Source organism: Triplophysa rosa, linkage group LG8, assembly GCF_024868665.1.
Source record: "Triplophysa rosa linkage group LG8, Trosa_1v2, whole genome shotgun sequence".
Taxonomy (NCBI): domain Eukaryota; kingdom Metazoa; phylum Chordata; class Actinopteri; order Cypriniformes; family Nemacheilidae; genus Triplophysa; species Triplophysa rosa.
Window position 1 is genome coordinate 13513339 of NC_079897.1, and position 16662 is coordinate 13530000.

A 16662-nucleotide genomic window follows, 5' to 3' on the forward strand; every position below is an offset into this window, starting at 1 on the left:
AACATAACATGACATGAACTACAAATGACTACACTAGACTAGACTAACACAGAACAGGCACTCACCAGACAAACGACAATGAACCAGCACGAGACAGAAGACACAAGGGCATAATAAAGGGGATAAATCAAGAGGGGACAGGTGCAGGACATGAACTAATTAACAAACAATAACGAGGAGATGAAAGGGCGGGAACAGAGACGCCACACCGGAGAGTGGAAGACCAACAGGGACAAAACGTCACTCTCCACATAAACAAGAGGTTCTATCATGGTTCTGCCACTAGGTCAAGAGAAGCAAGACAAGGTGGGGCAGAACCATGACACCCAGTACTGTTTCGTTTTCTACATGCTTCTTTTGTGTTCAACGGAACAAATAAATGTATGCAGGTTTGAAACAACTTGATGGTGAGTAAAAGAAGACAGAATTTTCATTTTGTGGTGGAGGATCCCTTTAACAGTTCAACTGTGCTATTTTAGTTTTGTTTTAACTTTCCTTTGTGTGGTTTTAATTCCCTGTTTATTCCATTATATGTGTGTTCAGGGTAAGATCGTAGCCCAGGGTCGACTGCTTCTCCAGGACACTTTCATGGTCTCGGACCAGGACGGTGGTCTTCTTGCCCGTATGAAGGAGAGGCGAGTCTTCCTCTTTGAGCAGATAGTTATCTTCAGTGAACCTCTGGATAAGAAGAAGGGCTTCTCCATGCCAGGCTATCTGTTTAAGAACAGCATAAAAGTATGTAGACTTTACTAACCCTACTGAAAAAAGCTTAGGCTTGTTTTAGCTGGTGAAGCAGGCTGGTTTTGGTGAGGTTTTGGACAGTTTTTAATCTGGTCAAGCTGGTTTTAGCTGGACAGGTTGGAACCCACCAGCTTAACACCAGGTTGACCAGTTTTGCCAGGCGATTAAACCTGCTACTTCCATCCTTAACCAGCTAAGACCAGCAAGTTTCCAGATTGGCCAAGCTGGTGTTCAGCTGGTTTTAGCTGGTGGGTTCCAGCCTGTTCAGCCAAAATCAGGCTGGGAGACCAGCTTTAACCAGCCAAGCTGTGAACCCTATACACGGTATTCTACTCGCTCTCCTTGCTTAAAATCTCTGTCTGCCCTGTAGGTCAGTTGGTTGGGTCTAGAAGAGAGTCCTGACAATGACCCTTGTAAATTTATTTTGACGTCGAGATCATCGTCTGGCAGTACAGAACACTATGTCCTCCACTCCTCCAACCGGCTGGTTTGCCAGGCCTGGATCCAGCAGATCAGCAGCATCCTGGAGAACCAGAGAAACTTCCTCAATGGTAACGAAAGTGTATCTCTTATAAATACCCATAGTGCCCATCATAGCAGCACTTTAAAAAAATTCACAACCTTCAAAAGTGAAATAATGTCCTGATGTGAGAATCGTTCCTGTTTTGATCCATACTGCATCTGTAAATTTTCATTCCTGTCAAAATGTCTGATTCTAAGTTTTCTTTTCTCTCAGCACTGACTTCACCCATCGAATACCAACGGAACCATGTTGGGGCAAGCGGTCTGTGCGGCCCCAGCAGCAGCGGACTCCCAGGAGGCAGCAGCAGCTCAGCCATGGGCCCTGGCTGCGGTTCCCGATCCCGGACCTCCAGAATCCCTCAACCGTCCTCACGTCTCCCCCAGCCTGTGCAGCACCACCACGCCCCCGCCCCAGATGACCGCACCTCAGGTACGTGCCCCCTCCCTGACCAGGACGTTAACGGTGAGGTGCCCAGGATGCGGGTCCTCGAAAGTCCTCTGAAGGAGCCACGTGAGGAGACCCCCATCCCGAGAGCCACAGTCGCTCCCCTGTCTCTGACTCTAACCAAGCCCCGTCTTGGGGCGCCCTCGCCCATTCTCTCCCCCTCTAACCATCAGAACTTCACGTCCCTTACAACGAGCGTCCCGGCTCAGAAGGTCTCTCCGTTTTGGGCCTCGATGCCAGTCTCGCTCACTGGCAGGCCCGGCTCATGCACAGAGCAGAGCGAGACGCAGAGTCGCATCCAGAGTCAGAACCGTCGGCACTCGGCTCACAGTAAGGAGCTGGACCGCATCAGTACCTGCTCGTCCACCAGCGAGCACTCTCTGCACTCCACTCACAGCAATGGGGTAAGAGCCAAACTCTAACTCCAGCGAGGCCTAGTTCTGCTTCACCTCCACATCCGGCTTCATACTAACCCGCTGGGGTGCTTGGGCGTGGAACTAGAAGAGGATTCTCAAAGGCTGATGTGAAAATTAACCGGTGTGGTTTGATTGTGCTCAGCCACTAACATGAGGATAACTCGGCCAATCCGTCAAGCATCTGTGGTGACTGTCTGCTGTCAACCTGCAGGACTTTCTTTCTAATACACAAGCATTGGGAGCATGTGATCCAGCCAACTAACAGTTACTAACACTTTATTTAGCTTGCTTGTGCCTTTTGGACAGACTTCAAATTGAGCTTTTAGGATTTCTAAACTTTGACGAGTGCAGTTTTCGTTCCTGTTATGACACATGTCTTACTTAAATAGGAAGTTAGGTCAGAAAATATAGAAGGGCTTGTTCCCTTTAAACAGTTTAAATGGCTCAACCTAGAGCCATGTTCAAGAGAGAGTTTTAGGGTAAAAATTGAAATGTCTTCAGTCTGTTCTCTAGAAGGAAACTCCATAGGCCTATTTAGCAAAAAATTGCCTTGTTTTTTTATAACTACTGTATGTACAAATTCCTAAATTAAGATAGATTTACTTGAGAAACTACTGTAAGTTTAAACCTGTTTTTTTTTTAAATACGATCGGAGGAAAGGGATAGTTCACCCAAAAATGAACATTCTGTCTTCATTTACTCATCCTCGAGTTGTTCCAAATCTGTTTAAATTTCTTTGTTCTGTTGAACACAAAGAATGTTAGCCACTGATATTTCTGGGCATCATTGACTACCATAGTAGGAAAAACAATTGTCTGTTTTTTTTGTTCTGATTAACACAAAAGAAGATATTTTGAGGAATTTAGGAAAGCAAAAAGTTCCGGGGCACCTTTGACTACCATTTAAAAAAAAATCTACTATGGTAGTCAATGATAACCCCTAAATGTCAGCTGCTTACATTCTTCCAAATATCTTCCAAATATGTTAAACCAAACAAAGGCATTTATGCAGGTATGGAACAACTAGAGAGTAAAAAATAGACTTTTTAGAATTTTTAGAAAATAGAATTTTGGGGTGAACTATCCCAGTTTAAAACATAAATATGGGGGAGAAAAATGTGGTAAAGTGAGGAATAAAATCTCAACTCATAGAACATGGCACCAACAATACATAGTCTTAGGTTCGAACCCTAGGAAACTGATACTGGATAGATGATAGATAGATAGATAGATAGATAGATAGATAGATAGATAGATAGATAGATAGATAGATAGATAGATAGATAGATAGATAGATAGATAGATGATAGATAGATAGATAGATAGATAGATAGATAGATAGATAGATAGATAGATAGATAGATAGATAGATAGATAGATAAACACTTCATAAAGTCACTTTGAATTAAAGCATTTTCCGTATGTATTAATGTAAATATCGTCGCTGTCGGGCAGAATCCTCGTATCTCCAAAACCATTATTTTTCAAGAAGTTAAAAAAACTGCATATTTTTTGAGTTATTAAACATTGTATCGTTAAAGTTGGTATTATACCTTATATTGCTATCATATACTGTTGTGTACCAACATTAACACAACATTTCACCAAAACCATGTTTAATCGGAGATACAATGTTTATAACTTGGGAGCAGGGAGATACGTGATTACGCTGTCATTAAGCGGGTTTCCATCACTCTGGTTTTATTCGCATTTTGAAGTTTTGCATCAGAAACGAGTGATGGAAACGCCAAATTTCGAATTAAAAACCCTTAATTAGCAAAAAGTGTTTACGCTCGCATGAGGTGGTTTTTCTTTTTTGCGAAAAAGGGTTAATACGAATAATGTGAGATGGAAACGCATTTGCCGAATAAATTCCTCCAAAAAGTCACGTAATTGAGACGGCGTAACCTGACTAACCAGAGTACTGATCTTGTTACACAGCATCAGAAATATTGTGATGGTCATTCTTAAACGCCTGAGCAAAGTCGTCAAGTATTTCTGTAATTGCCTCTTAGAACTGTCACAACTGTGTTTCCCAAACAGCAGGCATCCACAAAAGCACCGCATTTATTCTGTTTCGTAATCGTCTGCTTGCGCAAGTATTATTCTATATGAAAATCATTATATTCAGTGGCTTCTCTTACTTTTCTTACTGATATTTAGTGGCAGTTTATTAGGAAGTGACGGTTGACTATTTGGATGGAAAAGGTGCTTATTCGAAAATGTTTTATGCGATATTCCAGTTTTGCGCATAAGATAAATTCGCAACTTTGGATGGAAACCCGGCTATTGATAATGGTACGGACACAGACGTCGCTGCTGCCAGCAGTGTTCATCAAAGTCTGCGGTCGCGTTGAGCCTTTTGACAAGAGACGAGGCTTTAAGAGCTAATGAAAGCTAATGATTGTGGTTACATACATCTTCCTAAATTCTATTTTAAACGTTAGAGCTATGAGTGATGCAATACCAAAATAAAACGTTAAACAGGCTGTCTAATATAGGCGGAAATTAATCTGCACACAAATAAAGTCGGCGGTTGCGTTGAGCCTCTTGACAAGAGAAAAGGCTTCAATCGTTAACCAAAGCTAATGACTGTGGTTACATACATCTTCCTAAACTCTATTTTAAAGGTTTAAGAACTATAAGTGATGTAATACAAAAAACGATGAGCTGACTAGGCTGTCTAATAGGCGGAAATTAGCCGAATCTGCTCGCAAACTTACCTTCGTGGCTCACGGGCTTCCTTCTGCACCGAAGCATTACAGCTATCGATTTTTAACAAAACAGACCTACTCAAATGTATCTAACCTAACTATTTTCACTCGTTATTGTCTAAAAAACTTTCAATCAGGAGACCTAATGCCGAGAGGCTCCCGCGGAGTGAAGAAGAGGTGGAGTTACGAGACTTCTCAGACAGTTGAAGTGTCCAATGGAGTTAAGAGATTTGCTCTCAAGCTATTTTCAACACTTTAGATTGGTTAATAATTTGTAAACATAACAGACCCACATGGGGACTGACCAATAGCATCGATTTGTGAAAAAATTTGAAATTGACCAAATTTGGACATAGGAGGTTTCCGCCAGACAGCGACGATATTTAAATTGGATGTACAAAGTAGTTGGTGTCAGTGGGATCGATCCTTTAGTTCAAAAGATGATTTTCCAAACTCAATGACTTTGACATGGAAATCTGCTTTTCCTAGAAATGCTTTCTCTTGCTTTAATTGTTGCTTGAAAGTTTTCATCGTACTGACTCAATATCTTGTACTGTATGTACTTACTCGTATACTCTATACAGCTGAATATGCATATTTGAGTAATAATAATGCACAGTTTGTGTATGTTGTGTTGATGTGATGTGTGTTATGTATGTGTTTCTTCTGTCAGAGTGAAAGCAGCAGCAGCAGCAGTGTGTCAACCATGTTGGTGACTCAGGACTATGTGGCTCTAAAGGAGGATGAGATCAATGTATATCAAGGAGAGGTTGTGCAGATATTGGCCTCCAATCAGCAGAACATGTTTCTGGTTTTCCGTGCCGCCACAGAACAAGGCCCAGCGGCCGAGGGCTGGATCCCCGGCTACGTTCTGGGTCACACCTCCACCATCATCCCCGACTACCCCGACGGAACCCTCAAGTGAGGATTGGTTATTGTATTTTTAGTTTTGATGGATAATTCAATGTCTCACAATCCTGGAGTGTCCCACCACTCATTTAACATTTTTGGTTAGTTAAATGTGCACTGGTTATGGGATGGTTCACTCAAAATAAAAATGATTTCTCAAGGAGATATTTTGAAGAATGTTGGTAACCAAACAACGGGCTCATTGAATTTCATTGTATGAACACACAAAACCACTGAGACATTTCTCAAAATATCTTATTTTGTGTTACACAGAAGAAAAAGTCATATATAGGTTTTGAGTGCCTTGAAGGTGAATAAATGATGACAGAATTGTTGTTTTTAAGTAAACTATCCCTTTAAAGTAACTGCTGTTACAGTATCTACCAGCAGGGGCTCACTAAACCAAGTTATCCAATCCAAACATGACTCTTTGTTCAATTTTAAGATTTAATGACCTATGACAAGCTTGAAACATTAATGGAATAGTTCACCCAAAAATGAAGATTCTGAAATCATTTAATCACCCTACATTTTATGCACAGTTTCCAATTCGCAACACGCAACGGAATGTAATTTCATACCTGTATATATTACTTTGTTCTGATGAACACAGAGAAAAATATTTTGAAGAATGTTAACAATTTTCAGCTCTGGGACATCATTGACTACCATAGTAGGAAAAATTAAATGGTAGTCAAAGGTGCCCCAGAACTATTTATTTTCCTAAACATTCTTAAAAACATACAATACTTTTCTACTATGTTATTACATAGGAATGCTTGATTCTGATTGGTCAGTCGAGGCATTTGCAGGTTTTTTTGACCGTCTTTTAATAACATATACAAAATTATATTTACAAATGATTAAACCAGATTGCTTCTTCGCAGTGGTGTAGTCTACGTGATACGCAGGTATACGCCGTATACCCACTAGAAAAGATCAAGAATTTTCGTATACTCACTTAAAAAAGCGCGAGGATACGTAACAACATTGTTTTGTGTCAGGAAAGTGCAACGCACTGACTTTAATTGGACCATTGATTCAACCGGGAGATATGAAACAAAAGGAGATCATGAAAGGCAAGCATTTAAACTAAACTATTTCAGTGTTTTCGTAAGCCTGCCCCTGAGGCTACTGGTGCTTCGGGTGACGCTGCAGCAGGTGTTACAGAAAATGAGCCCGACGAGGTGCTAAGGTGCTATACTTTCTGCTGATACTCATCCCCACTTTTAAAACCACTGTGTATTCTTTAATAAAATGAGCATATTTGTTATCATTAACATAACTGTAAGGAGATTGTTGGCATATTAAATTATATTTAACTAGCCAACTTCACAAACGTTAGTTTGCATGGTGAATCAATAAGTGAGGGAGACAGGGAGAGAAAACTTATACTACAATGTTCATAATTGTTTTTAGATGATAAGAGATGAGAACTCCTGGCCAGCCTTGTGAAAGTCGGGCTAGAGACACCAGCAATCTATAAGTGCAACGGATAAAACTGCTCAAATTTTTATTGTTGATTATTATAGTTAACTATCAATGTTAATAATAGGCGCAACTTACACTCAATGTGTGACCCAGTGTGAGAAAACTAGGCTAAAAATCTAGTTATTAGTGACGTACATCAGAATTTGATTTTAACCATTTATTTCAATATGATTTACTGCAAGTCTTTGACATGGCCTTAGTCAGTCAAAATCTAAAGATTATACTTTCACAGGATATTCTGGATAAAATTGTGGTTCATAATGGTATTTTTATGGAAACCACTTGACTTTATGTAATGGTTTCTATTTTTTAACAGGATGGGTTTACGTACTGTATGTAGAAATAGTATATCACAAAATAACTGACTTTATAGCTGGGTTTTCACGTGAAATCTTGCTTGCAATAAATCTTTCAGAATGCTCTTGATGACATATTGAGGCGTACTCTATGCATTCGTGAGTGTGGTGGTGCTCATGGCTTGCCGATCTGGGACGGGTGAGTAGGCTGGGAGAGAAAATCAGAGTATACTCACTACAAAAAACTAGACTACACCACTGCTTGTTCGTGACATTTGAACGTCATTTATTACCTTAAAACCGAAAGTAAACTGCTTTTCCTCGCAGAAGGTCGGCATTCGGTAAAAATGAGCTAATCAAATATTTCAAATTCACATTTCATGTCCAGTTTTTTCTCATATAATCTACAAGCAGCTGGCTGTAATCGCGAAATAAGCCCCTTCAGTGTGATACAAACATTCTTCCAAATATCTTTCTTTGTGTTCAACAAAACAATACATTGACACAGATTTGAGGGTGAGTAAACGAAGTCAGAATTTTCATTTTGGGGTGATCTATCCCTTTAATGTTACCCCTTTTCATCAGTACAGTCCATCAGTGCCAGTTGATGCTATCTTGACAATGTGTTACACATAACCTCTAAACAGGAAAACAAGCTGTTAAATGAACTGTTATGTGTGAAAAACTCTTCCGGCTTGCATATTTTCTAGTCTTTCTTTGTTGTTCTTTTATGTGTTAGGAGCAGTTCTGCATCTAAACGCTGTATTTTATTTATATTTAGGAAGTCTTCATCATGGCACACAGCCCTCCGCATCAGACGAAAGTCCGAAAAGAGAGACAAAGAGGCCAAGAAGGAGAGCATACCGGAAAACGGCTATCGCAAGTCTCGAGATGCACAAGCTAATAAAGTTTCTGTAAAGGTACAGCTTTAAACATGAAGTGATCCATTCTGTAATCAATTCTTTCAAAGCTTTAGTGTTTAAATAAGAGACATTACAATGCTGCTCATCTTATTTTTTCAGCTTTTGAATCCCAACTACATATATGATGGTAAGTTTGAATATGTTGTTCTTGGAAATCTTGAATTGAAAACTGAGTCATAATGGGAAACATGAGAATGACTGTACGTTTCTGAATGGTCGGCAGCAGTTCCCCCAGAGTTTGTGGTCCCTCTGAGCGAGGTGACGTGTGAGAGGGGTGACAGCGTGACTCTCCGCTGTAAGATCTGTGGGCAGCCCAAAGCCTCGGTCTCCTGGAGAGGACCTGACCAGAGCACTCTGAGCAATGGCGGCAGATACACTCTCACGAACAGGTAAACACACACACACAGCACTACATGTAGTGCAGGTATCTGAAAGACAGGGGGCGCTTTTGCTCCAATTTTCTTTTGGATTGCGAACACGGTCATTTTGCACTTTAATGTGCTTACTGAACGAAACATGTAACACATTTCTGTTTAAAAGCAAAACCAATCAGTTACTAGTTTACAATAACACTTTATTAATTTCATAAAAATCTAATTCTCATCTTTGTATTTGAATAATTTAACATTTGATTTTCTTTTGAGCAATTTCATAAACAAATTATGAATAATACTGTTGGTATAAACATTTGAGCAACAAACCACTTTTACACATTAAATATTGAGGATTAAAGCTTTTAAACAGTACATTGGTTAAAAATGAATAAACTTACGTAACAATGGGTCATTTTCACAAATCTCACAAAATGGGTCTTGTATCACCCTGTTGTTGTTGTTGTTTTTTAATTACATTTGTACATTATATCGCTTATTAAACACATGCTTAACTGACAAATAAATGGACATTATATATTTATTTAATATGTATTGTTAAAATAAATGTTTATTTTATTAATGCTGAGAGATGTCATGAAATCGTTTTTTCAAGTTTTAAATAGACAGACCTCTGGGTACTGCTGATAAATTTATCTGTCATCTATGTGTTTGCTTTATATATAGCGAGACAGGTGAAGTGACCCTGCGTATCTCACCTGTCATACTGGACGACAGTGGTACCTACACCTGCATAGCCTCCAATGATGTAGGCTCAGTGACATCATCAGCCTACCTCAGAGTGCTCGGTCAGTTGATTTTGACAACAAACCTTTTTTGCCGATTTATGAGGAAATATGTTTTTGCTATTTAAATTCACAATTTTGAGGTCTTGTGCTGATGTGCGAGCTACATTTAATCTTTAATCTCTATCTTTCAAAAAGGAATCTACAGTTTGCCCAAAGAGAAGTTTAAAAGAGAAGTTTAATACCAGTTGATACTTTTTATAATACTTGTTGCTGTTCATCTCAGGCAATTGTGACGGCATCCTCTGGAAGGATAACTTTGAGTCCCTCTACACTGAGGTCATGGAACTGGGGAGGTAGATTAGTGTACATGTATATAATATTGTTTATAGTCACATTCTGATTCAGATAAATGAAGCTAAACACTCACCATTTGATGCAATGTATGGTAATGGATTTACGATACAATATTACAATATTTTAAATAACATTTTTGCTGAACACCCAACTTGTTATGTACCCCTGTATGTAAATAAGAATTGAATAGATCTGTGACTGAAAATAAAACAGAATTTTAACATTAAAAGCAGGAAATGAAGAATGCTAAACCCTAAGAGAGAATGTTGTAAAGAAGTAAAAGCACAAAATCAAAAACAAAACATTAAAACATTATACACAGTATGTTGACATGGGCCGTGTGTTTTCAGCTCAACTAATAGAATTATACAGATTGTAAAAAAAATCGTCATAGCTCTGCAATACATATCGTAAATTGTAATAATGATGTAGCATTACACCCCTTTGTTAACATTATAAAACAAACGAATGTGTCTCTATTCACATGCTAATATTTGAAACCGGCTAATGTTTGTTTTGTCTCTGGCTGTAGGGGCAGGTTTGCTGTCACTAAGTGGTGTGAGCAGAGAGGGACCAGACGGTCTGTGGCCGCTAAGCTTGTAAATAAGAAGCTAATGCGTCGAGAGCAGGTGGTTCAGGAGCTGGCCGTCCTACAGTGTCTTCAGCATCCTCACCTGGTGGCTCTGCTGGACACCTATGAGACCCCAGCCAGTTACGTTCTCATCCTGGACATGTATGAGAACTTAACATTTGTTTATCTGTGACAATTTATTCATACAATGATGATAGCAATGAAAGATGTACTGTAGCATTATTTAACCCTTTCATGCATGAATTAAACAACTCTGGATTTTTTCCTGTTCGTTTTTACACACTTTCACTTCTTCGTTTCCATTTGAGTGGACATTGGTAGAGGACAAGGTGACAATGTATAGGAAGGTACACTAGTGTCCCCAGTAGTGGCTGATGTGCAACTATGCATCAAACCAATGCAAGCACAAGAAATGACTTCTTGATAGCCGTCCACTGTAGTGACTTCTATGCATGAAAGGGTTAACAGAAAAATGTGAAACTGTAGCGTTGTTCTAATACTTTTCATTTTTTCAGTGCCGATCAAGGTCGTCTTCTGGACTACATAGTTAGCTGGGGGAACCTGACTGAAGAGAAAGTGACTCTTTACCTGCGGGATATTTTAGAAGCTTTACATTACCTTCATGCATGCAGATTAGCTCATCTGGACTTGAAGGTTAGACCTACTCTTTATTCTTAATAAATTCATGAATAATTAATAAATCCTTTACCAAAAATATTGATGCCCACACATAGGACATACAGTGATTATTTTTTGCGTGTTTTGCCATTTAGAATTTGAATAAATATTTTTTAATACATTTTATTTTTTCTATTTTTTATTATCGTTTCGTTGTTTGTACACAAAAATGATATGTCTCATTTATAAGATTATACATTTTTTAGAGTTTGCTTTGTATTTTTACAGTCTTATTTTGTGTAAGGGTTGATGCATAGATCCCCAGTCGTTTTCTTCATGCATAATAAAATAGTTAAAACCCAATCAATGCAAACGAAAAAACAACGTGTTTAGAAAACAACCAATTATTCCATATAAATTAATTCCTTGAGTTTGAAACTAAACCCTTCAGCTTCACATTGCTGTCCTGACCACCGTGTCTGGTTTATTTTATTATGAGCAAATATATGCTCATTATGTATTCTTCTTGTGTATCTTTCCCAGCCTGAAAACGTTGTGATCGAGCATACTTCAACACAGCCTCTCGTCAAACTGACGGACTTCGGTGATGCGGCGCATCTCTCCAGCGCCCCCTACATCCACCCTCTGCTGGGCAGCCCTGAGTTCTCTGCCCCTGAGCTGGTCTTGGGTGAGCCGGCAGCTCTAGTGTCTGACCTGTGGAGTCTGGGTGTGCTAGTGTACGTGATGCTCAGCGGGGCATCCCCGTTCCTGGATGAAAGCGTCGAGGAGACCTGTCTGAACATCTGCCGCCTCGACTACAGCTTCCCGGAGGACTATTTCTACGGTGTGAGCCAGGCGGCGCGGGACTTCATCCGCGTTTTACTGCAGGGTGAACCGTGCAGACGGCCCACTGCGCAGGTTTGCCTGCGGGAGGAACCCTGGCTGCAGCCGAACGCGGCATCAAGCTCAGCTCGCCTCGACACTTCCAGACTCATCTCTTTTATAGAGCGCCGGAAACACCAGAATGATCTGCGGCCAATAGCCACCCTCAAAGCCTTTCTGCGCGGCCGTCTCCTAAGCTAGACCAGAGATAATGCAACCTTCCAGACAGGAAAAATCTGTTGAAATTTCCCACTTCTTACTTAAATGAGTTCCAGTTAATCGGACATCACGTCAAATGTAAACAAAAATATCTTTTTTATGCTCACCATCCCACAAAATATGAAAAGTGTAACAAAGTCTGAAAACGAAAGGCAAAATTTACTACAGTAAAAATAACAATCAAATACAGTAATAAGTAATATGATTACATACAAAACCGTTCAAACGTTTTTTTTTTCTCCACATTTTAGAATAATTGTAAACTCAACAAAACTATGGTAACAGAAATGTTAAAAGCTTACAAAAATCTAAACTATTTTAAATTCTAGCATCTTTAAAGTAGCCGCCCTTTGCGTAAAATTTGCGAAATTGTACTCTTTCCATTTTATCATCCAGGGACCGGATTCATGAAACTGTTCTTAAGACAATATTGATTGATAAGATTGTTAAGATCAATTATAGGACATGCGTAAGAATGTTACTTCCTAAGTTTTCAAATTTTTTTAGAACATCTTCATTTTTAATGACATGCTTTGTAAATCAATTTTGAGAAAAAAAATTAAGAACGGTCTTAAGAAGTTTTTTTTCGGGAATACAAAACCTTCCTAACTTTTCTCTTAAATTAGAATTTAAGAAAAAATATGGCAGTTAACAAGAAATGTCGTCTTAAAAATGTTTTGTGAATCCAGCCCCAGCTCATTTATTATTTGGTACAAGTCGTCCTTTTAAGTCGTGGCCTAATGGTTAGAGAGTCGGACTCGTGACCAGAAGGTTGCCGGTTCGATTCCCAGGGCCGGCGGGTAACGACTGAGGTGCCCTTGAGCAAGGCACTTTACCCCTACTTGCTCCCCGGGTGCTGCAGTGATAGCTGCTCACTTACACGCATGCTGCAGTGATAGCTGTTGTGTGTACAACTTGCTGTGCGTGTGTTCACTACTCTCTGTATGGGTTAAAAGCAGAGGTCACATTTCGGGTATGGGTCACCATATCTGACTAATAGGTCACTTTCACATTTCAAAACTTTTTGTAACGTGTGTATGAAATATGATTGATCTGTAACTTATTTGACTTTGACAAATTTTTCCAGTGGTCATTTTCAAGTAGGAAGTGGGAATTTCCAAATTACAATCTGTCTGGAACACAGCATAAACATAGAAAGAATAACTGCTGAGGCAACGGGATAGTCCACAAAAAACAAACCATGATATATTTGGGTTACAAAATCTGTGGCATAATGTCAGTTTCACTTTCTCCTGAAGTTCGGAGCGAATAATGGAGGAAGTCTGGTGAAAATACAGAAAAGAATATAAATAAATATTCTGAAATCTCATCCTGGTTTTAGAGCCGCAATGTATGTTGAAATGGTTCCTGTTTTACTGCTGCTGACAAAACTCTGAAGTCCCCGTCCCTACCCTTCAAAAAGAAAAAGAGATAAAAAAAACATTTCTGCCACATTTCTTCTTTAATTTCTTTCTATGGACGACAAAAAATGTGAATTAAGAGGGGAGGGATTTTTTGTTGTTGATGTCCTATTTTGAAGATTATGTTTCCTGAGCCAGTAAAGTTTAGCTTTTTGTTCAGACAGTATTTCAATCAGGTTGTTTCAGTGGAGTACTGTAATTTGAACAGTTACATTCAGGAAAGATGCATTTTGTACAAACCCTGTATAGAAGCACAGTAAAGATGATTTCTTTATCCTGAACGTTTTGGAGAAAAGCTTATTTGAAGATACGGATATTGGTTCGATTTTGACATTCATCTCAAGATCATTTTAGCTGTGCACAAAGTTTCAGGTTCGGTAATCGTACAGTCATATTCGAAATCTGAAGCAACTTATTTACCCAGCTGCAGCTCTTCCAACAAGAGGAGTAAAAGAGAAACGCTTCGTTCAAACTCACATCTGTCTGTTCAGCCTTATGTTGTAAATAAACTGGAGCTTCATTCACGTTCGTTTGCAGTGTTTCCACTGGCTGAACGTCACCTTTGACCGATACGAGCTACGAGGTGGAAAGCCGCTGAAAGCAGGAGTTTTGGTACTCTTTGTAATTTGTTGAGATTTCTATGTGCAATGTTGGGGCTTTTACATTTTGCAGATATTTATAATAATTCGTGTTCAATTGTTAAGTACACGTGTCGGCCACTGCGAGTTGAGATGTTATGATGTGTCCGTGGCTCTTTTGCCGAGTTCTCTGTGTTCAGTATTATTTTTTAAGCTTAAAGCCTCATTGGTAAAAATCGCTTGTGTCTACGTCACACTTCCGTTATGAATGTCGTTATTGATTTGTATTGTTAAACCAAAGTTAAACGATTCTTCTCCCTGTTTGGTGATTTATCATTTTTGTAACTTGCCAATAAGTTATGAATGCAGTTATGACTCCTGAAGCGGGAGTTGACCCGTATTGATTGTTGATTTATTTATTGTGTCTCGTTCGGTTTTTGTTAATCGAATTGAAGTCAGTAGTGCTTCAATATTGTCGAATTGTAAGTTTTTATTTCCATTTCTGCTCATTGCAGCAGTCGCTTATTAATGTAAGTTCGCATGACTAAATGACAATTATTATTCCATTCCGACTACATGTGTTGGTTTCAGTTCACTCTGGGTTAAATATAACGTACTGTATTCATCTTGGTCACCTCAAGTTGCAGTGGTACAATGACCAAAATAGCAACCGCGGTCACAATTGGCAATTTACTGGATATAAAATCGAGGTTCATAATTTGGTCAGTATGTTTTTTTTTCAACTGTAGGCCTATTTAAGTTACCTTATAATGTATAGATGTACAGACACCGTGAAACCTGAACGTAGCTACACCCTGTTTTTTACACAAGTCTAATGTCATTTTGAATGTTTTTGACGATTATTTTTGCATGTATATTTCTTTGTACAGAAACCATACCTGTTTGCACATTCTGTGCTGTACATACGTTACTTTACCCTCAGTTATTTTTGAGATTAAACATCGGAAACATTTTATTGGTACCACTTGCCTCCAGTGTTTTTATTACTTGCTGTGTTGTTGCATTGTGCGGTAATTACACTGTAAAAAATACAACTTCAAATTGTTCTCCCAACAAAGGTAATAAAGTAACTTGAACAAAGTTTTTTTAGTGGAAGAAGAAGAATATATTATTTTGAGAATGTTGAATAAAATTAGTCTAAATGTGGTACCAACAAAGATTATTTTGTTGACTGTACTTACATATCTAAGTGATTGTCCAAAGTGCGTCAAGAGGTTAGACCAACTTGCCAAAGTGTGTAATCTCAAAAAACAATTCTAGCGTTTGAAAGTTCCCAGAATGCATCGCAGAATTTTCAATTCGCCAGTTAAAATTATTGTTATTTTAGTGTTTGCTGGCTATATTTTTTGTTGTCATTGTAAGTTACCTTTAGTAATTAGAGTTCCTTTTTTAACTATATGATGGTTAATGATGTTTGATGATTGTTACCATGATTGAGGCTCATGTGCCCAGTGTTGAGGTCTGAAGTAAATGAGGCCACTGAAGTAAAAGTGGCCAAGTGAGGCCACTACTAAAATGTTTTAAACACAAACAGCTAAAGCGGTTACTTAAGAAGAGTGTGTATATAACAATTATATATTAACGTTATATAAAACAATCTTTTGAGTTGGGTCAACTAAGTCCATAGTTGTGTGAACTCAGAATTTCAGTCATGTGACATTACTCAGTTAATTGAGTTAGGTGAAATACTTTTGAGTAAACTCAAAAAAGCTGTGCAGCGAGTTGCCTTGAAATTTTAAGTTAAGTCAACTTTTCATTTTTTACAGTGTGTGTACACACGGTACATTTTTTTACACATTCAATTTATATTTATTTCCACACACGTTTCCTGTCTAGCTCTCTTGAGGCCTCCAGCAGACCATCCGGAGTGGCTGAGAAAGTACAGGCAGGTGTGAAAAGTGAACTGTTTAATAAGATCCAGAGAAAAGATAAGGATGAATTAAAACTCCCCTGATTTTACAACACATGTCACTGTGTGCAGATACAACACGATGTGTTAAAGAGAGAAGTTTGCAGATTTCTTTATGAGAGTTGAAACTGTCAATCTATGCAGTAGATTTGAATTATTTATAAGCAGACACACTCAATAAACCCATTGGTTTAGTGTTTGTTTGTTTGTTTGTAAATAATTAAATTCATCAGGTTTAAATTCACTTGAATTAAAAAGGGAACCTGTATATTTGAAGTCATGTAACGTTATTCCTGTAGGTAACTATTGCATGCCGTTTCATAACAACTGCACGCCCATGTACCGGCAAGTATACCTGCATGTAATAAAAGAAGAATATGTTGCCTTTTACAGAAAGGTTCGTGACTTTATTCTGAGCTGTTTTGACACTTGGAGCATCTGTGGTTGTTAAAGCTGATTGTGTGAATATAAGCGCTTTGTTTTTGATGAGGT

At 38.7% G+C, this 16662-nt stretch overlaps 1 protein-coding gene across 3 annotated transcripts in view; it reads left to right on the forward strand.

Moving 5' to 3' along the window:
• The window catches only part of triob (trio Rho guanine nucleotide exchange factor b), a 66848-nt gene extending 51605 nt beyond the window's left edge, over positions 1-15243 (forward strand). Inside the window, exons 39-50 of one of the 3 annotated variants that reach the window (XM_057340692.1) lie at positions 544-735; positions 1112-1292; positions 1478-2112; positions 5511-5758; positions 8315-8453; positions 8556-8583; positions 8680-8845; positions 9515-9636; positions 9860-9929; positions 10463-10663; positions 11038-11176; positions 11684-15243. In XM_057340692.1, coding sequence (XP_057196675.1) covers positions 544-735; positions 1112-1292; positions 1478-2112; positions 5511-5758; positions 8315-8453; positions 8556-8583; positions 8680-8845; positions 9515-9636; positions 9860-9929; positions 10463-10663; positions 11038-11176; positions 11684-12223 — 2661 coding nt within the window. In that variant the 3' untranslated portion in view covers positions 12224-15243. Of the gene's footprint in view, positions 1-543; positions 736-1111; positions 1293-1477; positions 2113-5510; positions 5759-8314; positions 8454-8555; positions 8584-8679; positions 8846-9514; positions 9637-9859; positions 9930-10462; positions 10664-11037; positions 11177-11683 lie in introns of those variants that run through there. The other 2 variants (XM_057340693.1, XM_057340694.1) reach the window with 2 other exon arrangements.
• Positions 15244-16662: the final 1419 nt, after the last annotated feature.